At 57.8% G+C, this 27,385-nt stretch overlaps 3 protein-coding genes and 1 long non-coding RNA gene across 7 annotated transcripts; 1 reads left to right on the plus strand and 3 right to left on the minus strand.

Annotated features, from left to right (window-relative positions):
• Positions 1-123: 123 nt before the first annotated feature.
• Positions 124-3,305, minus strand: LOC113935906. Of its 2 annotated transcripts, none has more exons than XR_003524154.2 (2): positions 3,192-3,305; positions 124-473 (listed from the first exon to the last, which is right to left on the minus strand). It is a non-coding gene; the product is annotated as an uncharacterized LOC113935906 (long non-coding RNA). The 2 variants fall into 2 exon arrangements; XR_003524153.2 differs by having other exon boundaries at positions 3,037-3,298.
• A 98-nt stretch (positions 3,306-3,403) lies between these two features.
• LENG8 (leukocyte receptor cluster member 8) lies at positions 3,404-15,623 on the plus strand. Of its 3 annotated transcripts, XM_027618266.2 has the most exons (16): positions 3,404-3,641; positions 4,969-5,061; positions 5,769-5,943; positions 6,854-6,955; positions 7,578-7,688; positions 8,533-8,785; positions 9,003-9,144; positions 9,380-9,568; positions 9,974-10,252; positions 10,350-10,490; positions 10,605-10,890; positions 11,463-11,564; positions 11,642-11,710; positions 11,802-11,931; positions 12,015-12,222; positions 14,353-15,623. In XM_027618266.2, exons 2-16 carry the CDS (start codon positions 5,024-5,026, stop codon positions 14,513-14,515), a joined length of 2,388 nt encoding a protein of 795 aa, XP_027474067.1. In that variant the 5' UTR covers positions 3,404-3,641; positions 4,969-5,023; the 3' UTR covers positions 14,516-15,623. The 3 variants fall into 3 exon arrangements, with proteins under 3 accessions (XP_027474067.1, XP_027474064.2, XP_027474066.2); XM_027618263.2 differs by lacking the exon at positions 14,353-15,623 and having other exon boundaries at positions 9,006-9,144; positions 12,015-12,717; XM_027618265.2 differs by lacking the exons at positions 4,969-5,061; positions 14,353-15,623 and having other exon boundaries at positions 12,015-12,717.
• LENG9 (leukocyte receptor cluster member 9) lies at positions 15,362-18,227 on the minus strand. Its single transcript, XM_027618356.2, is given in 5 exon segments — positions 15,362-15,903; positions 15,905-15,990; positions 15,993-16,068; positions 16,071-16,383; positions 16,385-18,227. Coding segments are annotated over 5 exon segments (1,539 nt in total). The 5' UTR covers positions 17,266-18,227; the 3' UTR covers positions 15,362-15,720.
• Positions 18,228-18,378: 151 nt separating this feature from the next.
• CDC42EP5 (CDC42 effector protein 5) lies at positions 18,379-22,844 on the minus strand. Its single transcript, XM_027618509.2, has 3 exons — positions 22,607-22,844; positions 22,219-22,355; positions 18,379-18,910 (listed from the first exon to the last, which is right to left on the minus strand). Exon 3 carries the CDS (start codon positions 18,908-18,910, stop codon positions 18,449-18,451), a length of 462 nt encoding a protein of 153 aa, XP_027474310.1. The 5' UTR covers positions 22,219-22,355; positions 22,607-22,844; the 3' UTR covers positions 18,379-18,448.
• Between the last annotated feature and the right edge of the window lie 4,541 nt (positions 22,845-27,385).

Raw genomic sequence — 27,385 nt, forward strand, 5'->3', positions numbered from 1 at the left:
AAGATACCCCAAAGCTGGCAAGGAGAAGGCAATTTATTTGACAAATTGTGGAACTAAAAACAATAAAATGTAAAGCCAGAAGGCAAATTGGTAGTCTAGGGAAAAATTGTTTTCACACCTATGGCTGAGAAATGTGTTTTTATTACTACATAAACATAATCTACAAAGCTTCCATACACTAAGAAAAGGACCACTTAATTTGAAAATAAGCGATTATGATGCAAATTCGATGAAGTGCAAACCCCAATAGCAGGGAACAGACAACAAGGTGTTCAAAGCCTGACAATTAGGAAGTGCAATCTGAAACGAGGAGGAACGCTTTCCTTCCCCACCCACCGCGCGATGACACCGTGAGAACAGTGCTGAGAACCGACGCTGGCAAGGCTGGGCTCTGGAGGACGCTGGGGCGCGCAGCTCCCGACGCTGTGATGACAGTCTGCTCACGTATGACCCTCTGGCCAGGCTGTTATACTCTGGGGAAAATGAAGCAGAGGCATCAAAATCTCAGGATGTCTGTCAAGGGCTGTGGACGGGCTGAACTCTGAGCTGAAGGCCACGGAGAGGGGCTGAGTCCCATAAATCACCGCCCGGCAGGGCTCTCCGGAACACAATGGCTCTTGGGTTCGGGATTTTAGGGACAGCCTAGGAAAGGAGAGGTGAGCTGGGGGTGACAGACAGTGGCAGCACAGTGGACAAACGCAGGGGAGGCCATGATTAAGGGCCCTGCCTGACACTCACCACCAGATGGCTGTGGGCAGTCATGTGACCTGTGGGAGTTCCGCCGCCTCACCCCCTGGCAGGGGGACGTAAGACAGCTCCCCAGGCCCTCCTCTGAGATTCTCCTAGACCACAAGTCTCCCTCAACTCGACGGGCAGCAAAAACAGACTACTCCCCCACCTGGTGTCAACGCTCATGCTCCCTCCCTCTGGAAACACTGATGGGGTCACGTCCAAGCGCCATCAGAGTAGTGCAGGTACTGTGCACGAGGGTTTTGGGTCAGGCTTGGTAGCCTGCAGTGCCAGATGTGAGACCCTCGATGGGGGCCTGCCACTGGAGAGCTGCTCTTGGGCTTCCTAATCGTCTGTCTTGTGCACTGCAAGTAACATTCAAGGAAGTTTTCTGTGTGCAGTGGCCTGAAGCTGGGATGGAAAAATCGACCGCAGTTTCCAGTGAGGGGCTCTGGGGGCCAAGCGTTGACTCAATTTCTCCTCTTGACTAGCGGGGCTGCCAGACCCTGGGCCAGCCCACAGCTATTCTGGCTGCGCTGATCTCAAACACTGCCCTCTAGCGACCCTGAGTTCTCGTCCACAAGCTGAAGCTGATCTGTTGGGATATTCCAAAAGCACCCTGAGATTCAGACCACCTGATTTCCTGCCAACAGGCCCGGCAGTGATCTTTAACCTGGAAGCTTTAACCTAGAAAGAAGGACATTTTTTTTTTTTTTAAGATTTTATTTATTTATTTATTTGGCAGAGAGACACAGAGAGAGAACAAGTAGGCAGAGAGGCAGGCAGAGGGAGAGGGAGAACCAGACTCCCCACCGAGCAGGGAGCCCGATGCGGGGCTTGATCCCAGGACCCTGGGATTATGACCCGAGCCGAAGGCAGCCGCTTAACCGACTGAGCCACCCAGGCGCCCCGAAAGAAGGACATTTTGCATAACCTTTACAGAGGGAAAATCTTTTATTTAAAAACCATACATAAGAGAACTTTCACTTCCAACCAAGATGGAGGAACAGGGACTAGATTTGCTCTCCTTCCTGAAACAACCAAAAGGCCAGACAAAATATGTGAAACAACAGTGCTCAAGACTCAGCATCAGGCAAAGGAGAGTGATCCTTGAGACAGAAGACATCGAGGTGAGCCCTGACATCGCCACAGCCCACGGTCATCAGAGTCTTGACTGCAGGGCCGCCGAGAACTGAGGCAGAACATGTCCCAAAGACCCCACCTAAAACTGCTCTAAAATACAGACAATTAAAAAAAAGATAATCTCATACCAGAAAGCAGAAAAAGGGAAACAAAGATGGGACAGATAGAAACCCGATAGCAAAATGATGAATTTACACATAATCATACCAAAAATCATGTTAAAAGTGCAGTTATAAACACCTCTTTTAAAAGGCAGAGATTGTTGGCTTGGATTAAAAGGATCCCACTACACACTACGTACCAGAAACCCACCTTAAAAGTAACAGTGGAAAGTACAGGGATGCTAAATGTAGTGGGGTCCTCTGGACTGGACTCTGGCACATAAAGGACAGGTTAGTGGAAAAAGAGAAATTCAGGGCGCCTGGGTGGCGCAGTTGGTTAAGCGACTGCCTTCGGCTCAGGTCATGATCCTGGAGTCGCAGGATCGAGTCCCGCATCGGGCTCCCTGCTCGGCAGGGAGTCTGCTTCTCCCTCTGACCCTCCCCCCTTTCATGTGCTCTCTTTCTCTCAAGTAAATAAATAAAATCTTTAAAAAAAAAAAAGAAATTCAAATAAAGCTGCAACTTAGTTATCAGTAATGTGCCAGTGTTCGTTTCTTGGTTTTACCAAATATAGTACAGGAATGCGAGATAATAGCATTAGGGAAAACCAGCTGTAGCGTACCCAGGACTTTGAATTACCTTTACAACTTTATGTAAACCCCAAATTGTCTTACAACAGTTTTTTTTTTAAGTTAAAGGACAGAAAAAGATCAACTGTGCTAACAAAATGATACTCCGTCATCAATACAAAAGTTTCTAACAGTTTTAAAAGTTTTTAATGTGGAAGGAAATCGCTTCTGAAACACTATTCTACCGCCTACAATGACTCCATGGAGCGGTTCCTGAGCTGGATTGGACCATGTCATCGGTCAGGAGCCTGGATGGAAACACATGGCACACTGCTGCCCACCAGGTCCACATTCCCCAACCTGGCCCCAGTGCACTTCCAGTGGCTGCCACCTGCCCACCTGTACACGCCTACCCGCTCAGCCCCGGGCCCCCACCTGCCCAGACCTATCCGCTCAACCCCGGACCCCGCACACGTCCACTCCGCCGCAGCCACCTGCCCCGGCCATGGTCCCCCTGTAGTCCCCAGGTCCCAGGCTCTGCCGGTCGCCCGCCTCCGCGTGTTTGCGCGCGCCGCGTCCTCTGCCACGGGCGCCTCTGCAATTTTATGTACCAGGGAAGCTCCCCTTCCCGGCTGGAGGCTGCCCTCACCCCCTTTCTCCGACTTCACCATGCTCTGCCCTGGGCTTCCACATCGCTGTACGGAGGTAGTCTTACAACCCTCCTCACGTTAGCTTGTATCTGGAAACAATGGCTACCACTCACTGAGCCAAAATAGGACTGCGTGCTCGGGCACAGTGCCCGCGGACTCCGCCGCGCGTGTCCCCTCGGGGCCACCGTCCCCACCCTGTCTTCCGGCTTGCCTTAAACGCCCACGCGTCCTTGCGTAAGCGGAGGGCGGGCCCAAGTCAAGCCCGCGGCGCCCATTGGCGGTGCAGGGTCGAGGGAGGTGGGGCGAGGCCTCCGCGTGACGTCAGGACGCCGCGGTCAGGACGTCGAAGCCCAAGGAAGACGAGAACCAGCCGGGTCGCGAGCAGTTCCGCGGCCCTGTCGCTGTCGCCTTGGGCCGCTGCTGACGAGTCCAGGGGGCGGACGGCTGAGGTGGGTGTGGGGAGCGGCGGGCGGGCGGGCGGGGACGGCATCTCCTTCCGGCCCTACGCCCAGCGGGTCCCGAGGCCTGGTGGGCCGTCGCACCAACGGACGCCGCGCGCGAGCGACGACTGGGTGTGGCGGGCACGGGCGGCCACTGCGCCTGCGCGCCCTTGCGCCTGCGCCGTCGGCCGGCCTCCCCGCCCCCGCCCTCGGAATACCTGGGCCCCGAGCGCCCCCTTTCAACCCCCATTGACCGGGCGGTTCCACCGGGAGGATGGCGTTCCCCCGGCGACGCGCGGCTCCGGAGCCGCGTTCTCCCCGCCGGAGTCGTGGTGCGCACGCGCGGCGCGGCCGGGCGGTGACTCTAGAGTGGGTCGCCGGCACCCGGACGGGCTGTGCTTCCACCTGGCGCCACTGCCCTCTCGGGGCCCCCGGGACGGCCAGGTGCCCCTCGCGTCCGGTGCGCGTGAGACACGCCCGCTGTCTCCGTGCGCTGTCCGCCACTCGTCCCCTCCTGCCTCTCCCCGCCCCTTCCCGAGCTTGCTTGTCCAGGGCGTCTTCCACGTTCCCGTCCCCTCGCTTGTAGGACCGGCGGGGTCTCCGGCGGGGACTCGCCTCGGAGTCCACCCATGCTTCTCAACCCCCCCGGTTTAGGCCCCGAGGCAGCCCTCGCTTTCTCGCAGTCCTGCCCGCCCCACTCGGAGTTCCCGGAAGGTGGTTTGGACGTGGTGAGGCATCTCCAGCGCTCCCTCTCCGGAGCCCCCCAGCCCGTGGGGGTTGTTTCTGACAGCAGTCTCCTGAGAGCTTTCCGAGAGCGCGTTTCTTCCCTTCAGGGCTCCCCGTGCTCGCTCGGGGCTTCTCCCTGTTTCCCGGAGTGACTTCTGCAGTTGTTTTCCTCTGGCGTTCTCTCTAGATTCCCTCTTTACAGACTGTTCTGCTTCCTCTCAGGAGCTGTTTTTCCCTCTGGAATACTTTTTAGCCCTTCCTTGAGGTCCCTCCACCCCCTCCCGCCCTCTGTGCCAGGGTTTCCCTCGGGCCTTCCCTCTTCTCTTAGGGGTTTCAGGTCCTTCTCTTCCCCCTTGGGAAATTCCTTCAGCCTTCCCCGTTTTCAGATCCTTCCTGTTCCACCCAGAGCACTGCAGGGAGGCGAAGGCCTTCCCCCCACACAGAAGCCCTTTTCTTCTATTCTACACCTAGAATCCTCTTCAGCGAGTCCTCATTTCACGGACACTCCTTTTCTGTCTGGCTTCTCATGAGCCCATCTCCTTCTCTTCCCCACTTTGTGACTTTTTCTTGCTCCTCCTTGAGTCTCCCTAACTCCTTCTTTTTCTCATAGACAGTGAGAAAGCAGTCTGGCTCCTGAGGTCCACCCCTTATGCCCCAAGGTCCAGATGGCGGCCAACGTGGGTGATCAACGTAGCACAGATTGGTTAGTGTGGCTAGAGGGACAGAGGCCGGAGGGGAGGGCAAGAGGAAGGAGGACCCACTGTTGTCCTCTGGGACGGGAGGTCCCCTAGCGCTCCTTGTGGGTGGAGTGCGGATGAGCTCCTCCTCTGGCCACGAGGGTAAAGGGAAGCATTTGGTTGTAATGTGGACAGTCAGGTCTTCCTTCATCTCTCTGAGTATCTTGTTTTCACGGTACAGTGCTTATTTCTCAAAATTGGGATGATTCATTCCATGAACTATGATTAAGGTGCAGCCTCCAACACTTAATATTCTCATTTATCAATTTGTTAATACCTTGTTTTTTTCCAAAACAGTGTGATGATAGCCTGCTGGCTGGGGAGGTGTCAGAATTGACTCATAAACCGTTTAGACCTAGTAGGTACTAGGGGCTATGTTAAGTTCTTAGGATGCTGGTATTTTTATTTGGTATTTAGCAACTGCTGTGTATCAGGCACCTGGAAAAGTGCCTTAGGTTTTTATTTCTAGTTGGATATTCCCTCACAGGAAGGGGTGAGACAGAAAACCATTGTCAGCATATTACAGATCAAAATATATTCTAGACCTAAAAATTTAGACTCCAGTAGGTAGGAGGAGGGAGTTTAGGATTCAAGTCCTGGTATGTTCCTGTCTGCATTTTGCCCACTGTGTACAGGGGGGAGAAAAGACTGACTCGACGTCCCTTCTTTGCAGGTCTTCTCAGTACAGCATGGTGGCCGGGGCAGGCAGAGAGAACGGCATGGAGGCTCCTATGCATGAGAACCCAGAGTGGGAGAAGGCCCGCCAGGCTCTGGCCAGCATCAGCAAAGCAGGAGCCGCCGGCAGCTCCGCCAAGGCCAGCAGCAATGGGCCTGTTGCCAGTGCCCAGGTGAGAAGACACCCAGGACCTGGGTGCCCTGAGTGGGGGTTGCTGGGGAGGGAGACACTTGGTGTTCTCTGGTATCAACAAGGGCAGGGTGCCCTGAAGATTTTTAGGAGCCTCAGATAGTGGGAGCAAGGTCTGTTTCCTTGAAGAACCCAGGGCACCATGTGGTTCTTGTCCCTGGGAATCCAGCCTGAAGAGGGGGATGTGCCCTGGGTCCCTAAGGTGCCCCGAGTCCATCCGTAGAGGCTGTGACTCTTGGAGAGAGGTGGACCCAGTTGTGTCCCCAGCAGTTAGCCACCAGTAATTAGACACATTTGGGGGCCACAGGGTACGTGGGCTTCTGCTACCAGTGCTGATGGCACACGTGGGACCCCCCCTCAGTACGTGGCTCAGGCGGGGGCCTTGGTCCTGTGCCGACGGCACACGTGTCTCCCCCCGTGGTACGTGGCTCAGGCGGGGGCCTTGGCCCCATGCTGGCGGCACACGTGTCTCCCCCCGTGGTACGTGGCTCAGGCGGGGGCCACGGCCCCGTGCTGGCGGCACACGTGTCTCCCCCCGTGGTACGTGGCTCAGGCGGAGGCCACGGCCCCATGCTGACGGCACACGTGTCTCCGCGTGGTACGTGGCTCAGGTGGAGGCGGAGGCCCCTGCTGATGGCACACGTGTCTCCCCCCGTGGTACGTGGCTCAGGCGGGGGCCACGGCCCCATGCTGACGGCACACGTGTCTCCCCCCGTGGTACGTGGCTCAGGCGGGGGCCACGGCCCCATGCTGGCGGCACACGTGTCTCCCCCCGTGGTACGTGGCTCAGGCGGGGGCCACGGCCCCATGCTGACGGCACACGTGTCTCCGCGTGGTACGTGGCTCAGGCGGAGGCGGAGGCCCCTGCTGACGGCACACGTGTCTCCCTGCAGTACGTGGCTCAGGCGGAGGCCTCGGCCCTGCAGCAGCAGCAGTACTACCAGTGGTACCAGCAGTACAGCTACGCCTACCCGTACAGCTACTACTACCCCATGGTGAGCGCCCAGCCCTGCAGGGACTGGCGGGAGGCCGGGTGCTGGAAGTGGGAGCCGGCGGGCGGGCTCCAGGGGCCAGGGCTTGAAGACAGCAGCGCAGCCTCCGAAACATGTTCCACTAGCACACTGCCCCCGTGGTCCACCTGAGAGCTTTCCCCTGCTCCCCCGTCTCTCTGTGCCCCGACCTTGCAGAGGTTTCCCAGGTCATGCCTCAGGGAGCCCTTTTCTCTGACCGACGGGATTAGTTAAAGCAGTGTTCTGCCCCACCCCGCTCTCACGGAGCTTACCACCTGACACGCTTTGTATCTGTCCACAGCTGTGTGCATTTTGGGTGTAGACTTCATTAGTTCATGGGTTTTCATATCTTATTTTTGGTTCTTTTGTGGTGCTTAGAAAAGTTGATGGTCAGTATTTGTTAAATAAAGAATGGAATCGATAGAGGTTTTCGTTGTATTTTAGTTGTTTTTAACGCAAGAGAATTTGGCGCATTTATGCAGTGGAGAGAAATAGAAAGGAGTGAGGGAGAAGTGGAGCGTCACAGGTTTCGTATGGCTCCTGAGCAGGCAGGAGAAGGGGGAGGGAATTGGGCCTCCACTGACCCTTGTTTCTGTGCCTTTGTCAGAGCATGTACCAGAGCTATGGTTCTCCCTCCCAGTATGGCATGGCCAGCTCCTACGGTTCCGCCACACCCCAGCAACCATCGGCACCCCAGCACCAGGGGGCTCTGAACCAGGTAACGCCCCCACCTAGCTCCGTGGCACATTCAAGAAGGGGAATGTAGTTTTTGTGAGTGGGTGGGTAGTGGGGATGCCTGCATTTTTTAAGCTGCCAGCTCCCTGGCTTCTCTCCTGCCAAGCAACTCCTGATTTGAGAACGAGGAGGGCAAAGCACGGTTTTTAAAACCAGGATGGGTTTAGGACTTGGGGCTCGGTGTTGGGGTGATGGTGGGAGCGGTTTGCAGCATGGCAGCCTGTCTTCTGAGTTTTCCCCTAGCACGTGCACACATACATACGCCATCACACACGTAGTCAGGCCTCGCACTTAGCGTACCGTGTGGAGGGGTGTGGGGCTGGTGCAGGGAGGGTGGGTAGATCCGGCCTGGGATCTCAGCTTCCCATCAAGTGGTGTTACTGCAAGTCGTGTGATGTCTCTGCATCTCAGCCATTCTCGTCAAGTGGGAAGGATCGTCCCTTCACAGGGCCCCTGAGAATGTGTGTAATCACGTGTGGGTCTTGATTGGCACGCACGATGTGCTCAGATAGTAATCCCGGATGGGTGCACTGTCGGGGCGACGCTCACTAGGAGGTGGACGGCAGGGTTTAATGGCCGCTGCTGCCGCTCAGCAGCTGGGGGCCATTGGAGAGCAGCTCAGGGTCTGAGCCGGAGTCCTCTCAGCTGTGAAGAGTGTGGGCAGTAACTCTCCGTTCCTCGGGGAGTCGCTCTGAGCGCCCAGGGCAATGAGATGTGGGAGGGTCTCCGCGCAGGGTTGGGAGCTGAGTGAGGCCGTCATCGCGAGGACAGTGTGAGAGCCAGCATGGAGCTCTCCTCCTGCCCTCAGCACCGGCTTCCTCCACCAGCCCCCAGTTCCTGGCATGGAAGAAAGCATGTCCTACCAAGCCCCCCCACAGCAGCTGCCGGCAGCCCAGCCCCCTCAGCCCTCCAACCCCCCGCATGGGGCTCATAATCTGAACAGCGGCCCCCAGCCTGGAACGGCCCCAGCCACACAGCACAGCCAAGCGGGGCCTGCCTCAGGCCAGGCCTATGGGCCACACACCTACTCCGAGCCTGCCAAGCCCAAGAAGGGCCAACAGCTGTGGAACCGGATGAAGCGTAAGTTGGCGGTAGACTTGGGAAGAAGAGGGGGCATGGGGACTGGACCTTACAGAGCCAGGCGTGGGGCACGTGTGGATATTGTGGTCATCCCCAGGCTTAGGATGCACCTGCCTTGGAGCCCTTCACTGGAGCTTGGCGTCTCCCATTCCCGGGGATAGGGCAGCCTGAGGCGGGCCAGGGGATGGTCTAACCCCAGCTTTTGCGGCTCTCACAGCAGCCCCTGGGACCGGTGGTCTCAAGTTCAACATCCAGAAACGGCCCTTTGCTGTCACCAGCCAGAGCTTCAGCTCCCCCTCAGAGGGCCAGCACAGCAGCTTCGGCCCCCAGCCCAACCCCGAGAAAGCCCAGAACCACAGGTGATGGCTACCCCCTTGCTCTTGTCCCTGCTCCCTTGCCTCTGCAGTCAGTCTGCACCCCGAGCCTCAGTCTCCTCTTCCAGAAAGGGGAGGGGTCCCTCCCTCAGGGTTGCTGTGGGCATGAAATGAGCGGGGGAAAAAGATGCTTGAGTTGTGTCTGGCATGTGTCTGCCCTGTGAGCAGGAGCGATGACGGTCTTGGCTGCCCGGCTGAGTCCCCCATCTGCCCTCCCCAGGGGGAGCCTGTCCGGGAAGCCCGACGATTGGCCGCAGGATATGAAAGAGTATGTGGAGCGCTGCTTCACTGCTTGTGAATCGGAGGAGGACAAGGACCGGACGGAGAAGCTGCTCAAGGAGCTGCTGCAGGCTCGGCTGCAGGATGGTTCGGCCTACACCATTGACTGGAGTCGGGAGCCCCTGCCGGGGTTAGTCCAGGCTGGGGATGGGGAGGAGGGCGATTCTGGGTGCTGAAGTGGGACCTACAGACGTAGGCACCTGGAGCCCCGAGAATGAGTGGGAAAGTTGGATCCCGGGGGGTGGGTGGGGGGAAGGCCAGGAGCGTAGAGCAGAGGTCCAGGCGCTGCCTGGGGGTGCAGTTCTGGGGTGGGGCGCAGGCTGTGAAGGCTGGCGAGTGCACAGTACTCAGCTGCGAAGAGCACTCTCTAGACAGAGAAAACGTTGGGTTTGCCTCCCATTTTTGCAGTGTATTAGCTGAGTCGCCTGGGTAAGTTCCTTTCCTGCCTGAGGCTGTGTGTTCCTGGGGCGGCTGGCAGATGTTGGGGATGGTGGGGGCGCTGGGTTGGTGATGCCCTGCCCTGCTATATCCTCAGGCTGACTCGGGAGCCTGTGGCTGAGAGCCCCAAGAAGAAGCGGTGGGAGGCCCCTAGCAGCCTTCATCCTCCCAGGGGGGCAGGCTCAGCGACAAGGGGCGGGGGTGCCCAGTCCCAGCGAGGGACACCAGGGGCTGGGGGTGCTGGCCGAGCCCGGGGCAGCAGCTTCGCCAAGTTTGGCAACCGCAATGTCTTCATGAAGGACAACAGCTCTTCCTCCAGCACGGACTCCCGCTCCCGTTCCTCCTCCCGGTCCCCTACTCGCCACTTCCGCCGCAGGTACGGGGGGGACTGGGGGACTGGGGGCTTGGGGGTGGGGGAGGGGCGTGGGAGGAGGGGCCACTTCAGGCCTTACCTCCCTGCTGCTTCTGTGCAGTGACTCCCACTCGGATTCAGACAGTTCTTACTCAGGGAATGAGTGTCACCCTGTGGGTCGCAGGAACCCCCCCCCGAAGGGCCGAGGAGGTCGGGGGGCCCACATGGACCGGGGCCGAGGCAGGGCACAGCGTGGGAAGAGGTGAGACTCTGGGCGGTTGGCCAGGGGGTTGGGGCTGAGATCGGGGTTCTTGGGGTGCAGTGGGAGGGGCAGGCTATGACATCTGCCTTGTTCACCCCTGACCTCCTTTTCCAGGCATGATCTTGGTCCCACCAAGCGCAGCCGCAAAAAGATGGCCGCACTAGAGTGCGAGGACCCTGAGCGTGAGCTGAAGAAGCAGAAGCGGGCAGCCCGCTTCCAGCACGGACATTCCCGCCGCCTGCGCCTCGAGCCCCTGGTACTGCAGATGGGCAGCCTGGAGAGCAGTGGTGCTGACCCAGACTGGCAGGAACTTCAGATCGTGGGTACCTGCCCTGACATCACCAAGCACTACCTGCGTCTCACCTGTGCCCCTGACCCATCCACTGTGCGCCCTGTGGCGGTAAGTGCCTGGGGTGGGCAGGTCCTCCCTGCAGGGCGGGTGCTAGCATGAGGCCGTGGCACCCACACGGGAAGGATGGCAGAGACAGCACCCGAGGCTGTGGTGTGGTGGCAGGGACCTGCAGCAGGGCAGGGACGTTGGGGCCTGGGAGCTCTCTGAAAGGTGACTTGAGGACAGAACTTGTGTTTTGAAGATTAAGTCCGGGTCGTGTGACCTCATCGGGAGACTTGCGGGGCTCTTAGTCTCCGTCTCCTAAGGAAGCGGCCTTCCCAGGCCAGCTTGCCTGAGACGGGGAGGGATCAGGCCCCCGTGTCCTCTCCTGAGGCCACAGCAGCAGCATGGTTCATATTCCGTCCCAGGGGACACACTGACGTGGGCAGCTGAGGTCGGGAGCAGTTACTCTTGCCAAACGTGTTGGGTTCTTTTTAAAGTTGGTAGCAACTTGTTAAACGAGTCTGATGTTGCCGCCTTCATCTTAGAACACTGAGTTGGTGGAGGTGTAGTGGGTTTTAGCGATGGCTTCACTCACCCTGTTGAAATTTTTCTGAGCCATCATTTGGTTTCCTTCCCAGGTTTTGAAAAAGTCTCTGTGCATGGTCAAGTCCCACTGGAAAGAGAAGCAAGACTACGCCTTTGCCTGTGAGCAGATGAAGTCGATTCGGCAGGACCTGACGGTGAGGGGGCTGCTGGGAGGGTCTGTGGTGGGAGAGCCCTGCCCTGCGGTGGCCTCACCGCTCTCCTGCCGCGCCAGGTGCAAGGTGTGCGAACGGAGTTCACGGTGGAGGTGTACGAGACGCACGCCCGCATCGCCTTGGAGAAAGTGAGTGGGGTGCTGAGGCCCTTTCGGGTTCTTCCTGGGCTCCCTGTCCCGGTCTCACGGTCTTTCTCTCTCTCCATGCCCCGGGCTCCAGGGCGACCATGAGGAGTTCAACCAGTGCCAGACGCAGCTCAAGTCGCTGTACGCCGAGAACCTGCCAGGCAACGTGGGCGAGTTCACTGCTTATCGCATCCTCTACTACATCTTCACCAAGAACTCAGGAGGTGAGAGGCGCTGCCTGCGGGACGGGGTGGCCCCAGGCCCCCAGGGTTGGGCGCTGCTGATCCTCTTCTGTCTCGGGCCGCAGACATCACCACGGAGCTGGCGTACCTGACTCGGGAACTGAAGGCAGACCCCTGCGTGGCTCACGCCTTGGCGCTGAGGGCGGCCTGGGCTCTGGGCAACTACCACCGCTTCTTCCGGCTCTACTGTCATGCGCCCTGCATGTCTGGGTACCTGGTGGACAAGTTTGCAGACCGGGAGCGCAAAGCTGCCCTCAAGGCGATGATCAAAACGTATGTGAAGCTGGGTTCTCCCCTGCCCCCTCTGCTCTGCTGGCCCTGCCGCTGCCTTCCTTCCCCACTTCCCTCCTCCCTCTACACTCCTGGGCTGTCAGGCTTCCAGCTGCCGTGCCCTGGACACTGGTCCTCTCTCCCCATGTCTTCTTCCTACACGTACCCTGCTCCCCAGCCCCTCCTGCTTCCCTTCCCACGGTTGGCCCTCTGTCTCCCTAGGCCCGCCTCTGCATCTCTCTTCTTCCCCATTCTGTCTCGCTGCTCCAGGGTTCCCTCTCCACCCGAGTCTCTATTTCTCCTGCTCACGTCACCCTGGACCCTGGTTTGTTTTCTTGCTCTGGGCTCTTGATTTTCTCACTCGGAGGTCTCTGTTCACCTTTCAAGGCTCTCCTGACACTGAGCTCCCCCTCGGTAGAGACAAACTAGGAAAGTTGGTTGTGCTTTTGGCAGCTTCTGATCTAACGGGACCAAGACCCCATTCCAACTTGAGCTCCTTTAAGAGTACAGAAAATATGTAGGGAGGCAGGTGTGATGCGGGGACAAGCCAGATCAGGGACTGTATGAAAAAGAGCAAGTTCTCTGTACGTTAGGTATTTCCTGTGTTGTGCGCACATGCGTGGTGGGGAACTTGTGGTTCTCTGTCGGGGGTGAGATGCCCCTGGGTGACGTAGGGAGATGTCAGGTGACCTCTTTTGTTGGCACAAGTAGGGGTTGCTACTGGTGTCTAGTGGGTAGAGGCTAGGGATGCTGCTCGGCCTCCTGCAGTGCCCAGGACGCCCCACAGCAGAGAATCACCTGGCCCCAGTGTCAGTCTTGCCAAGGTTGAGAACCCTCAGTCAGAGGTTGGTAGGTCCAAGGGGCCACCTCAGTTAGCTTAGGAGCCACAGGAGTGGTGTGGAACTGGGGAGGGGCAGTCACACTGAAGTGAGGAGACACACTCCAGGATCTGGTTTGGGTCCAGATTTAAGGCAGAGGCCGAGCCAGGGCAGGAGCCGCAGAAGTAGACAAGGACGTGGCACAGAAACATGAAGGTGACAGGATACACAGGGCCTGGTTCCCTACCTGGGAGTGACGGGGAGGTGGGGTGTCTAAAGGCTCTGTGGGCTGTCCCCGAGCCTGCCCTCTGCAGCGGGATAGCAGCTCCCAAGCTTGTGTGTGGCTCCCAGGGGTGTCGTGTGGGCTGGTCACTGTGTTGGTTAGTTCGTATATGCTGGGTCTTGGTTGGGGCCGTAGCCGTGAAGGTGCCTTGTAGGAGGGGCCTTGGCCTACACGGGCCGCACGCTCTCCTCCCCCCACTCTTAGCACACCAGCTCCTCCCTCCCAGAGCCCCCAGAACAGGTTTTTGCAGGGTGGCCAGGAGGCCAGCTCAGTTGTGGGGAGAAACAGGCTCTCTTGTGCTCCCATGGATATCCAGAGCTGTGATGGAGCGCGGACTTGAGGCGGGACTGGGTCATGTCCTTTGTGCGGCGTTCCCCCTGTGTGATGCTGGCCAGGTGGCTCCGCCTTTGGAGTTACGGTTCCCTCGGCGTCTGTTTCTAAAGGGTAGGGTGACGCAGTTTCTGGAGAGAATTCAGCGGGTTAACAGCCATTTCCCGGCACACGCCAAGTCTTCTTAGCGACTTCAAGTGACTGTTGCGAGCGTGTAATAGGCGTTGGCTGACCCTGTGCCTGGCATTCCTGAGGCACTTTGACCCAGGCCAGGGGAACAGCCGGGGTGGGTCCCCCAGAGTAGCTGTCAGACCTGCCAACCCATGCCCATCCCCTCGGGTCACTCCCTCTGCCTGGCCCCCTGCCCTTGGGCCACAGCGGGCCCTCTTCTGAGGGACCGCTCAGGCCCTTGAGCAGCGGAAGAGCCAGCTGGGCCCTTCCTTCCCATCCCCTCTCCTTGGTCCCCCTCGTACAGGTAAGTGAGGGTGAAGGGGGGCACAGCCGGGGCTGGGGCCACCAGCCCCACCCCGGGCCCCCCCAAGCCCTGGAGGTGGGGAGGCTGGGTGGGGAGGGGTGAGAGGTCAGCAGGTAACGTGCCGAGGAAACCCTTTGGGTGCCCTAAGGGGGGGCACCCACTCCCTGCTCGTGGGGCCCTCCCCTGCCCGCCGCCCGCCTCATCACATTCTCCTCTTGTCTCCGTAGCTTCCGCCCTGCGCTGCCAGTCTCCTACCTGCAGGCCGAGCTGGCCTTCGAGGGCGAGGCCGCCTGCCGGGCCTTCCTAGAGCCCCTGGGCCTGGCATACACGGGCCCGGACAACGCCAGCATCGACTGCCGCCTCAGCCTGGCGCAGCTGTCAGCCTTCTGAGCACCAGCGCGGATGGGGGCGGGGTGGGGGCAGGGCTGTGGCCCCCCAGCACCGCCTTTGCCGATTTTGTTTTTGAGCCATGGACTTGGGTTGTAAATTAGTTCGTGGGGAGTGGGCTCCAGGAAGAGCCGCCGCCCCTGTCCCCCGTTTTCCTACCGGGGGCTCTGTACAGAGATTTTTTTCTACATTTTTATTTTTTGCCTCAGAGGGATGGGATTGGGGGAGGAGGGGGTGGGACAGCGGAGGGCTGGGGGCATGGTCTGTAGGCTGCTCTGTGTCCACCTGGCACCTCCACTAATGCTGTCTCAGTGTTTTCTCTCTCTCTCTCTCGAGCTCGTACTCCGGTACCAACCTGGCACCCTGGCCCATCCCATGCCGGGGGGGCCGGAAGAAGACAGGCCGCTCCGCCCGTGCCCGCCCGCGGCGGGGGCACCAGCTCACCAGCCCGCCACCCGCCACCTGCCCGCCTCACCACAGACTCTTGTTGCCCAGCCCTCCGGGGCCTCAGCGTTTGGGGCTGGGGCAGCCGTGTAGAGACTGTGCCCCGCCCTCAGCCCCCCACGCCAGAAATGCCGACGCCAAGCCACCAGCACACCCACGCCCACACTCCGCACGGAGGACTCCGGAGGCCATCGCGGGACCTTGGCCGGGCCGCCTCGTCTGCAGTTGCATTAAGTTGTCTCCGTGTCCCCCCCCCTCCACCCCCGTGTCTCTTCTGGTTTTTTTTTCCTTCCTTCCCTCCTCCTCCTGCTCGCCACCCTTCTTTGGTTCCGCACAGGTAAAACGGTTACCCTCCCTTCCTCCCTTGCCTTCATGGATCACCAGCTCACGTCATGTTTCCTTCTCTTTTCTTTTTGTGTGTGTTTATTTAAGTTATTTTTCTTCCTCCCCTTTTTCTTTTTGCCCCCCCCCCTTCTGCCATGTAACTGGAGGATGTGCGATGAGTTTGCAAACAGCTGGACTGTCAGGCTGCTTTTTTTCCAGATGTTCCTCCTCTGCTTCCCTCCCTTCCCTCTCCCCTCCCTTCTCCTTCCTTCATTCTTTCCTTGGATCACTGAGCACCATTTGGAAGCTTGAGAGAAACCAAAATTAAAGAGAGAGAGAGAGAGAGAGAGAGAGAGCACTTTGTCCCTTCCTGCTTGGCCTGGGTCTTCCCAGGTTCTTTGGGGTTGAGAGCGGTCTCCTGCAGAGGTCTGAGGGGACTGTCATCCCAGGGGCAGCTCAGCCAGGGGCTGGTAGGTGTCCCCTGCCCTGCCTATGCGGCACAGCCAGACTTCCCCTAGGGGCTGGCTCCCCAGCTCCTGCCTGGGGCTGAACCCAGGGTGGGGGAGGCCGACTTGAGATCCGTGGGGCACCTTGGCTCGGGTGAGGTGGGGGTGTAGCCCCCCTAGGGGCTGTACTACTCTTGAGCCCCTCGGCTTCCAGCCTCTCTCTCAGCACTTGGGCCATATCTTCCGGGGAGGGGGAGGGGGGGCACAGAGCACATGCTGTCCCAGGAGAAGCAGGCTCCTAAAGCTCAGCTGCAGGGGTGCCTGAATTCCTGGGGCCAAGAGCACGCGCGTCTTAGTGCACCGACTGCGGCGGCTACCTCCCCAGGGCCTGTCAGCCTCAAGAGGGCTAGTGTCAGGTGTAGGGCCCCCGCGGGTACCATGAACGCAGCACACGAGGGTGCGGCTCGAACCAGCTCTTCCTGGGCCTTGGCCGCCCCCACCTGCAGCGCGGGATCAGTCACCATGACAGCCACAAAATGCGTGGGGCGGGGTTGGCGAGGCGCCGCGGCCCTGGCTCCAGCGGCCCCTCTGCCTTCCCAGGGCCAGGCACCCGGACCCTACTCTGCTTCCGTCTCAGGAAAACCTCCTGCGGGGGTTCATCCCGGGGCCGCCTGTGCCGCTCCACTGTGTGGCGGCCGGCTTCAACACCCTTTCAAGCTCTGTCCACGGGGAAGCCTGGCCTTCGGCCCTGCGCCGCTCCCCGGCCTCCAGCCCGGTTCCGTTATCAGCGGGAACGGCAGCCACCCCTCTGTGCGCGCCCCCGCCGCCATGGGCGCCTTCCCCGTCGTGCGCGTCCTCGCCGCCGTCGTGTGTGGCCTCACCTCCGTCGTGCGCGCCCCCGCCGCCCAGCGCGTCCAGGAAGGTGGGCCCGCGGCCAGCCGCCGAGCCCGAGCCGAAGACGAGGTCGGTGCGCGAGGCGCGGTCCCACACGATGCGGCCGCGGAAGCGGAAGTAGCGCACCCGGTGCTGCGGCACGGCCAGGACGCCGGGCCCGAGCGCCGCCAGCGGCTCGTCCCAGCAGAAGGCGCCGAAAGGCTCCTCGCGCACGCCCAGGAAGCGGTCGGCGTAGCCCACCGAGAAGTCGGCCGGGTCGAGGCGCGGGTCCCAGCGGATACGCTGGATGACGGCCGCGGCCGTGCGCAGCGGCGGCTTCTTGGCCTCGGCCTCGGCCCCGGCCTCGGCCCCGCGGCGAGTTGGCGCCGGCGCCCCCGGGTGGGGCTGGCGGCAGCGGGCGCCGAAGCGGCAGCGGCCCTCCAGGAAGAAGCGGCAGGCCGGCGGCGCCGCGGGCTCGGCTGCGGGGGCCGCCGCCATGGGAGCGGGGTGCGGGGGAAGCCTCGCCGGGAAGTCACCGGCCGCGCCCCGTTCCCGCCGCCCTAGGAGCCTAGCACGCGCGCTCGCGGGGCCTCCGGTCACTGGCCTGGCGGGCGGCTCCGTGCGCACGCTGTCCTCGGGGAGCCTGACCGCCCCTGAGCGGCCCATGCATGTGTGTGGCCCTCCTCGGTCCAAAGGGCTTACAGGCTCGGTGGGCACCGCCCGCAGGGAGACCGACGCCCTCGGGGACCCGGACCCGCCCTATCGCGGGTCCAGGAGGTTTACAGGTGCGGCCACGCCCTTTTGGGCTGCCCTCCGCTACGCTCCGCGTGTATAACCCCGCCTACCCTAGGTTTTGTCACTGGGCTGGCTCCGCCCTTACCTAGGGGTCGTTCCGCCCCTCGCCTAAAGATTTGCACGTGCTGCCCCGCCCTTCCGCCCCTTGTGGGTCGTGCCCTCGGCAGGACAACTGTATCCCAGCAGGGCGCAAACTAGGTAGCCCAGACTTGGGACGCCGCTGTCCCTCTCGGGCCGACGCATCTTTCGGAGGGGGGGTGTGACTCCTCCACCGGGACCCTGCCTCTTCCCAACCACTTTCCTGCGCGGCCGCTCACAGGGTAAGGGCAGCTCGCCTCGAGGGGTTCACTGGATACGCGAGCCGGGAGTCAGGCTCCCGGAGCCACTGCACTCGGCCCCAGGGAGCGAATCAAGCCAGCCCCCTGGAGCGAGTCAGGCCAGACCCCGGGAGCGTCAGCGGGTCCCCTGCAGCAAGTCAGGCCGAGCCCCCCAGGAGCGAGTCAGGTGGGCCCCCCTAGAGTGAGTCAGTGGGCCCCCGGAGGCAAGTCAGGCCGGGCCCCGGGATCGAGTCAGCGGACCCCCGGAAGCGAGTCAGGCCGGACCCCGGGAACGTCAGATGGGCCCCCCTAGAGTGAGTCAGTGGGCCCCCGGGAGCAAGTCAGGCCGGGCCTTGGGGCAGGTCTGGCAGGCCAGGCGCTCGGTCAAAACTGATGAATGAATGGGGCTGTGAGAGCGGCGACGTTGGGACACCAACCCTGAAAGGGGCACCGTGTAACCACGCCCCCCGCAGTTAAAGGGGCCACATCCCACCACTCCAGGCCAACCGTCTGTACGATCTCGACCTTCGTCCAGCCTCTGCGGGGAAAGAGCTACAGGTGACACACACCTGGTCCTTAAAGGCGCCGGGACCCCATCACTGATCCCCCTTGCCCCTCCACCCCGTCTTCCCTTCCCACGAGCAAAGTGAAGAGACAGACCTCGGAGCAGAGACCTTAGCCGTTTATGTATAAAGAAGTAGGATGCCGGACGGTAAACGCGTCGGAAACAGGGGTGCCTACAGGCCGATGACGTCGTCCAGCTCGAGATCCGCGTTGGGGCGGCAGTGGGCCCTGGAGTGCTGTGCCCCGGAGCTGGGGTCCAAGTCGGGCTTGGCGGCAGCGGCCCCCGGGCGCTCCGCGTCCATGACGCCCAGCACCGCGTCCAGCATGGAGGGGCCCAAATCCAGGTGGAAGGACAGCAGCGGGTCGGCGGGCGCGGGCGCGCGGAGGGCAGGCGGCGGGGGCTGCGGCACGGCGGGCGGCGGCGCGGAGCGCGGGGCTCCGGCGGGCGGCGCCCGGGGCTCGGGAGGCGGCCCGCCGCCGTGACGGCTCAGGAACGAAGTGTCCCCGAAGGCGTCGCCGCCGCGCCCCACGTGCAGCGTGTGCCGGAAGTCGCCGAGCGGCGCGGAGATGGACAGGGCGCCGCGCTCAGGCCGCTTCTTGGGCTGCGCGGGGCCCAGCTGCTTCAGCACCGGCATCTGCGGGGATGGGGTGGGGGTGGGGACGGGTCAGCGCCGCCTCCGCGCGGAGGGGGCGACCCAGCCCACGTCCCCACCCTGGGCCTAGACAGCGGTTCAGAGGATGCTCTCCCAAACAACAGGACGGCAGATGGTGGCGGGAAACGGCGTCTTCGGAGGCCCTAAGTCACAGACTGCAATTTTGCTAGGCTTGATTCCACTAAGAACTAATATCACAGTCCTCCTACCGGTCGGGCAACAGGCAACATGCTTCACCAACTCCTCCGAGCGTCTCCTAAGCTTGGCAGAGAAACTCCAGCTTCTCCGAGGCCCCTTTCCTGAAGACAGGGCTGACTTTGTCCACCAAGTGCCCCAGGCACAGTGCCTAGGGCCCACCACACTTCTAGAGGCCCAAAAAATGTTACAGTGTTTTAACTTATTTTAAAATGTGTGGATTACGTCTGTCTTTACACCAACACAGTTATAAAATATAAATAAATATGTATGCATGCAAGCTTTGCCTAGGGCACACACAAGTCATAATGCAGGTCTGCCTAAAACCTCAAATTCAGGTTCAGGGTGGGCCTGGGCATCTGTACACTTGTACAACATTTTATAATTCGAGTTATTTGATTTTGAAAGGGACAATATAATGTGTTACATTTTTGCAAATTTCTCTAAAAATAGCAAGAATGGCATAAATTTGAAACTGGCAGCTAGTCCCCTATAAACTCAGTGCGCGATTGCCACATGGCTGCCCTGGCTTCTACGGTAAATATGGTAAATTGCCAACTTTTGCCTATATCCTGGAACCTGGCTGTTTTTATGGAACTTCTGGGAAGGACTTTGATGACCTTGTACTTTTGTTTTAACAGTCACTGTTATCATAATAATAAAAAAATCTTTCTGTTTGAATTGAAGCCCCACCCTTTCTTTGCCAGCTGTATGATTGGGATAAATTACGTGATTTCTCTATGTCTGTTTCCTCTCTGTAAAATGGATAAAATAACACTACCTTCCTTGCAGAGCACATAGACAATCTCCATTAAAGACAACTATATTTGTAATAGTGCCAGCTAATTAGCAGTGCTAGTGCTGGGGGCAGGGGGAGGAGAGGATGTTTCCTCAAATAACTGTAGAACAAGATCAAGATTTGATAAAATCCTACGAAGAAGTCAAAGCAGTCAGCACTATTCTTTTAGTAACTAGCACCCTGGGAAATATCGCTGATAATGCAGAGAAAAATTAAAGCTAAGAGGATTTAAAATAATTATAGTTGGATGTGTTCTGAGGATCGCCCTTTACCCTATCCCAACATGCACACACACACTTTACATTTATTTCTCTGAGAAAACCGGTCTTGATTTACCACCTCTGTAGTGTTTCTCAAACTTCTCTGACCTCAGCCTAGATGAAAAAATATATTTTAACGGCAACGTGACACGCAATCACCTCTCCTCCCCACACCCTCCCCCAGGGAAACAAACATTTTATGAAACAAGACTTACAACATGCTAGGCACTCAGATATTTTCAGTTCTAATCTATTTTATTTTGTTTTAAATGCTTATCTCTGCTCATTAATAAATCTCAATCCACAGTTTAAAAAAAGAAACAAAAACAAAAACAAAAACCCCTCTCCCCGTGCTAGCAGTGACCCGCCTTACTCTGCAGTGAGTTGCAGGTGAAAAGAACACAACTCAGCCAAATGCCTAGGTTTCCATCTGGGTGTGTGTGTGTGTGTGTGTGTGGCTTTGGGCAAGCTACTTAACCTTTTTGACTTCATTTCCTCCTCTCCAAAATGGAACATAGGAATATAGGATGTTCCTATAACACTTCCTAGTCTCTTTGCAAGATTGCAAGATTGGTCGGATGTTGCCAGTAAAGTCTTGGCAATACCCAGGACACAGCAAGAGTTCAATAAAATGCTCAGTGGCCACCTGAGATCATTCTCCCATGTCCCAGAGAAGGACACACTCAGAGAGGGTATGTGACTTGCCCAAGGTCACAAAGCCAGTTCTGTGGGACTCCAGAGCCTAGACTTACCACTTCCACTGCCTGCTGCCTCTTGAACTGACCCCTCCCCGGGCAGCCCTCTGCCACTTGGCTCTTCTCCCTGCCCATACCCTAGTTTGTCCCTCATCCCATCCTTCTATTGCCCTCCCAGGCAATGCCGCAACGCCACTGCCATTTTCCAGTGCCTGGCCAAACACACCTGCCGTTTCCTTTCCGTGGGAGCCTGAACTCACTTCCTCAACCTTAAACCTCAGTTTAGTCCACTGAAAAATGGAAGTCAGAATGCCTGTTTGCTAGGGGTACTTGCGAAGTATAGTCATGATGCTGATGTTGTATGTCCTAAGCACTTATTCTGGGCCAGGTAGGGCACCTAAGTGCGTTACTCAAACAAACTCATTCCATCTTCAGAACAACTCAGTGAGCTTTACAGAGGTGGTGGCTGAGGTACAGAGAGGTGGAGTAAGTTGCCCTGGGTCACACAGCAACAAATGTTGGGGGCTGGTTTTGGAAACCAGGCAGAGTCTAAACCTGATGAGAGTCTAAAGATGATACCCTATTGTTCATAGCCCCCCCCCCCCCATAGGGTGGGTGGGTGTGCATCCCCATGGAAACAATGTTTCCATATCCAGGGATTTCCTACACCCCTGACCATGTTTGCGTTTCTTTCCTTTTTTCCATCCCAGACAGAGAATAATGAGTTAGAAATCATTTCTGAGTGCAGGCTCTTCTTGCTAGCTCTGAGGGCCTCGGGCAAGTCACTCCACTTCGGAGTGACTCGAGCCTCAGGGTCCTCTTAAATAGAGGGCTCTAACCTCCCTCTAGCAGCTTGATGCGATGAGGTCATGCTAGGAAAAAACCCCCTCAGCCGGCCAGGGCTCCTACAGAGGGGCTGTTGTTAGTGACAAACGCGCAAGAGGCAGAGCGTGCAGGAGCGAGGGCGGGACCCCGAGGGGCCCTGGCTCCGCGACTCGAGGCTCAGCGGAGCCGCCCTCCTCCTGCCTCCCTCCGCCCCAGCTGCGGGAGTGGAGGGCACAGCTGGTTCACCTCTGTCCTCTCCGGCCCCAGCCCCGCCAAGACGGAAATAACCGCCCGCTCCACACCCGGCCCGACCGGTTCTCGGCTCTGGGGGGAGGCGGCGAGGCGGGCGGGGCCGGGCCCGGGAGGGGGAGACCCCAGCCCGTGGGCTCGCCGCACTTCCTCGGGCCACGTGGCTGCCGCCCGGACTTGAGCGCCCGCGGTCCCTTTGCCCGTCTGTCCCGCGTCCCTCCGGACCTGGCCCGAGACCCCGGGGCCTGGCTCCCCGCGGCCCCTTACCTCTTGGTCCTCGCTGAGTGGGGCAGGCGCGCTCTCAGGCTCAGGCTGGGGGGACCCCCCCCTTTGGTTCGGGGCCCACCTCCGCCTCCGAGGCCCAGGCCCGCGCCTTCTTCCTTCTTCCTCCGGGCGGTTCTCACCTGGCAAAGGAAGTATCATGCGGAACCTGGAGGGTCCTCTTCCAGGACCCAGGCGCCCGGGTCCACAGTGCCCTCTCCTCAGGAACCCCCCTCTCAGGTCCCAGAAGTCCTGCTTCCTACCTTTCTTGCTCCTCAGACCTAGGAGTCAGAGGTTCCCAAGCCCCCCTCCCTCAGGCCCTGGGGTCCAGGCCTCAGACCCAGGAGCCCGGGCCCCACCCCTGGCAGGTCCTGGCACCGGTTCTCTTCTTTACCTGCACCGGGGACCGAAGTGTCAGCCCCTCTCGGGGGCCATGGTAGGAACCCAAAGGGGCCGCGGAGTCACCGACCAGGCCAGCTCAGTCCGTCTGGGGCAGAGAGGGTTAAGGCGCAGGCCCCTCCCAAGCCTTCCTTATCCCCCAAAAGTTTGCCTCTAGGATTTAAAGGACTCGAAAGCAGCGGTGGAAAGGCTGAGGCCTCCGGGCAGAGTGTGGGGGCGGGACGAGGCCCGGACTGGGTGTGCACAGAGGACACGCAGAAGGGGTGGGGGATGGCCAGGGCGCGCCCCCCGGCCCGGCCCCTCCCCCTGCCCAGCTTGGAATTTCCTGAAGCTGGGGAAGTCTGGTTGTTTAGAAGAGTAATTTCTTCCAGATTGCAGCGGTTGGAGGAGAGAATGTGTGTGTGTTGAGGGAGGACGCGTGAGGGGAAGGGAGAGAGACAGAGAGAGACAGAGTGTAAGAGAGAGAACGAAACAGCCTGGGTCCCTGAGTCCGCAGGAGGATGGAGGTAGTCTTCAAGGGGCAACTCTGACCCTGCTCCGCAGAGTTTCCTGGATGAACATCCCTGCCTGGAGCTGCTCATACAAAGGTCATTACAGGACTCTGAGCACTTGTGCCTTTTGGTGACAAAAGAGTCGCATATCCGAGTGTTGGGAAGATCTGCCCCAGTGTGAGGCGGGGCCTGCCTTGCGAGGAGAGCAGAGTCCCCAGGGAGGAGGCTGGCTCACGGGTGAGCTGGGGCCGGGGCTGTGGGGCTGCAGAAGAGAGTCAGTTTCACAGATCACAAGGTAGTGCACCTTGAACGAAATCTCCGGGAAGTGGCAGGTTCTAGGGCAGAGGAGAAAAGGAAGAAAGCTCAGAGCAGGCTGGGAGGCCAGGTGAAGCAGAGGGCTCCAAGGTCTCTAAAGTGGAGTTCTTTTCGCCTGGAGAGATGAGCTCAAAAGCCACTGGACACTGGCATACTGAACCAGGCAGGGTATGGGACGGGATAGCAGGGTCAGATCCCGGTACTAGAAAGTTCCCTCTGGGATTCACGGGGGCGAGGGACTGACTGGAGCAAGGCTGCGATTCAAATCCAGAGCAAAATTTAGGGGTGTGTGTTGGGGGAAGAGAGTTACACAAAACTCAGTAACCAAGATAAATAATATATTTAAATACAGATTTTTATTAAATATTTTATGGATGTTAAAGTCACATGACGTAAAAGGAACTATTTAAAAGCGGTGTTTGGTACGTTCCCAGTGGTAACAACCACCTCCATCTAGCTCCAAAAGATTTTCATCTCCCCCTCTCCCCCAGAGGAAGCCCCTTACTCATAAGCAGTTCCTCCCTGTTCCCCTCCCCCTGCTCCTGACAGCCACCAATCTGCTTTCTATCTCTGTGGGTTTGTTTGTTCAGGACGTTGGATATACACGGAATCCTAGATATGTGGTCTTCTGTGTTTGGCTTCTCTCACCGAGTGTGATGTCCTCAAGGTCTCATCCACATCATAACATGGGTCAGTGTTTAATTTTTTCATGGCTGAATAATATTCCGTGGCATGGACAGACCACACTTTGTTTAGGGTGAATAAAGTTTTAATGCAATCTTTTAACGATTTCCTGGATGCAGGAAAAATCCATAATGAACAAAAAAAAAATCAAAAACTTCAAATTAACAGGGCGCCTGGGTGGCTCAGTCATTAAGCGTCTGCCTTCGGCTCAGGTCATGATCCCAGGGTCCTGGGATAGAGTCCCGCATCCGGCTCCCCGCTCAGTGGGGAGTCTGCTTCTCATTCTCCCTCTGTTTTCTGTCTCTCAAATAAAATAAATAATCTTCAAAAAAAAAAAACTTCGAATAAAGACAGGATCAGGGTTGTGATAAGCTTTATTGGATCGTGGGGAGAAAAAGGAAAATCAGTCATATGGATGCCATCTTCATTTAAAACTTTGATATTTTGTTCATCATGGATGTGTTATTGATTCTTTTTGTTGCATTTATTCATTTGTTGTGTCACATTGTTGTCAATCTTGGTTACTGACTCTTTGACGTTACCTTATTTTTTTTAATTTTTTTTTTTTTTTGCATCACCCTCCTCTTGGCCCTGGCCAGGAGGCCGTGACACTGGGTGCAGGGACCCTGGGGAGGGGCCTAAGTTGGGGCAAGGGCCACGAGGTTGGAGAGGAAGGTACAACAAAAAGGGATTCAGGTAGGCTTACTTAGACTTGAGAACAAGATGGACAGGAGGAGAGAGAAGGGGGAGAGGGGGGAGGGGGGGAGAGGTGAGGGGGGGAGGGGAGAGGGGGAGAGGGGGAGAGGGGGAGAGAGGGGGGAGAGGGGGGGGGGGAGGGGGGGGGGGAGGGAGGGGGGGGAGGGGGAGAGGGGGAGGGGGAGGGGGGAGGGGGGGAGGGGAGGGGGGAGGGGGGAGGGGAGGGGGGAGGGGGGGGAGAGGGGAGGGGGGAGAGGGGGAGAGGGGGGAGAGGGGGGAGAGGGGGGAGAGGGGGGAGAGGGGGGAGAGGGGGGAGAGGGGGGAGAGGGGGGAGAGGGGGGAGGGGGGGAGAGGAGATTGGTTTTCCATTGCTGGTGTAAGGACTCTCCACAACCTGGGTGGTTGACAACCACCCACAATTTTTATTCCACAGTTTCTGTAGGGTGAGAGTCTGGGTGGGACCTTAGGTCTATCAGGGCTGAAATCAAGATGTCAGCACGGCTGTGCCGCTTACTCGGAACAATCCTCTTCCAAGCTCATTAGAGGCATTGGCTGAATTCAGTTCCTTGTGGCTGTGAGCCCGAAGTCCCTGGCTCCTGCCAGCTGGGGCTGGTGTGTGGAAGCTGCCTGCATCCTTCTGGTGCTTTCCACGCAGCTCCCTTCTGCTGGCGATGAGTCGAATCCCTCTGAGGCTTCAAATCTCTCTGATTTGCCATTCTGCTCCTTCTCCCTCCTGCCTCTAGCCAGAGGACGTTCTCTGCTTTTAAGGGCTCATGTGATTAGATTGGGCCCACCTGGATAACACAGGTGTATCAATCAAGGTTCTCCAGGGAACCAGAACACACCCTACATGTATACATATGCACACATGTATTAAGGTATATGTATTATTAAGATATATAATTGGGATATCTACATAGTTAAGATATAGAAAACATTAATTTTTACTGATTACCAGGTAATACATATCCCTAATCATATATATATATACATACACACACATATATATGTATGATTTTTTTCTTTTTTTGGTACTTAGAGCTTAAAATTTATTTTTTATTATTATTTTTTAAATTTTATTATGTTATGTTATCACCATACAGCACATCTTTAGTTTTTGATGTGGTGATCCACAATTCACTGTTTGCATATAACACCCAGTGCTCCATGCAGTACGTGCCCTCCTTAATACCCATCACCGGGCTAACCCATCCCCCCACCCCCTCCCCTCTAGAACCCTCAGTTGGTTTCTCAGAGTCCATCGTCTCTCACGGTTCGTCTCCCCCTCTGATGTCCCCCCACTTCATTTTTCCCTTCCTTCTCCTAATATCCTCCTTGCTATTCCTTATGTTCCACAAATAAGTAAAACCACATACGTGATTTTTTGCAAGGAATTGGATTTTGTGCTTGTAGGGGCTGGCTAGCCACAAATCCGTGTGGCAGAGTGGAAACTCTATTAGGCAGGAGCAGATGCTGCAGGAGCAGAATTTCTTCTTCCCCAGAGAAACCTTTGTTTTACTCAACTAATTGGATGAGGCCCACTCGTGCTCTCAAGGGTAATCTCCTTTAGTTAGGGCCAACTGATCGTAGGTATCAACCACATCTACAAAATGCTTCCACCAGGAACACCTGGGTCAGTGTTTGAGTGAATAACCAGGCACTGTAGCTGGGCCAAGCGGACACATAAGAGTCACCATCACGCCAAGATAATCTATTTTAAGGTCTGTAAGATACTTTATTTTTTTAAGATTTTATTTATTTAATAGAGAGAGAGAGACACAGCGAGGGAACACAAGCAGGGGGAGTGGGAGAGGGAGAAGCAGGCTTCCCGAGGAGCAGGGAGCCCGAGGCGGGGCTCGATCCCAGGACCCTGGGATCATGACCTGAGCTGAAGGCAGATGCTTAATGATTGCGCCACCCAGCCGCCCCTCTGTAAGATACTTTAATCGTATCTGCAAAGTCCCTTTGCTATGTGATCAACATATTCATACGTTTCAGGCATTCATGCCTGGACATCTTTAGATGTCCATTCTGTTTACCCCAACAAGCCTCAGAGAGCAGATCTTGGGCGATGGTGGGGCCACCACCAAGGTGGAGAACATGGGGTCGGGGGGAGCAGGCCAGTGAGACAGGCTGGGGATTATACCCAGGAGATTCGGAAGCATGGCCAGCTTTGTGGGCAACTGACCTGCATAGTCCCTTGGGGCCCCGTGCTCAGAAGGGCTCTACATTTGGTTTAATGATTTACTGTGACCATCTTGAAATTATTAATAATTTTTTAAAAAGATTTTATTCATTTGACAGGGAGAGACACAGCGAGAGAGGGAACACAAGCAGGAGGAGTGGGAGAGAGAGAAGCAGGCTTCCCACCGAGCAGGGAGCCCGATGCGGGCCTCGATCCCAGGACCCTGGGATCATGACCTGAGCCGAAGGCAGATGCCCAACAACTGAGCCACCCAGGCGCCCTGAAATTATTAAAAATTTTGAACAAGGGACCCCACATTTTCACTTGCAATGTATCCCACCAATTGTGTAGATGGTTCTGGATTGAAATGCAGGAAGAGTAGAGGCCTGGGACACAGCATCTG

This window comes from Zalophus californianus, chromosome 17, assembly GCF_009762305.2.
Source record: "Zalophus californianus isolate mZalCal1 chromosome 17, mZalCal1.pri.v2, whole genome shotgun sequence".
In the NCBI taxonomy this organism is placed as follows: Eukaryota; Metazoa; Chordata; class Mammalia; order Carnivora; family Otariidae; genus Zalophus; species Zalophus californianus.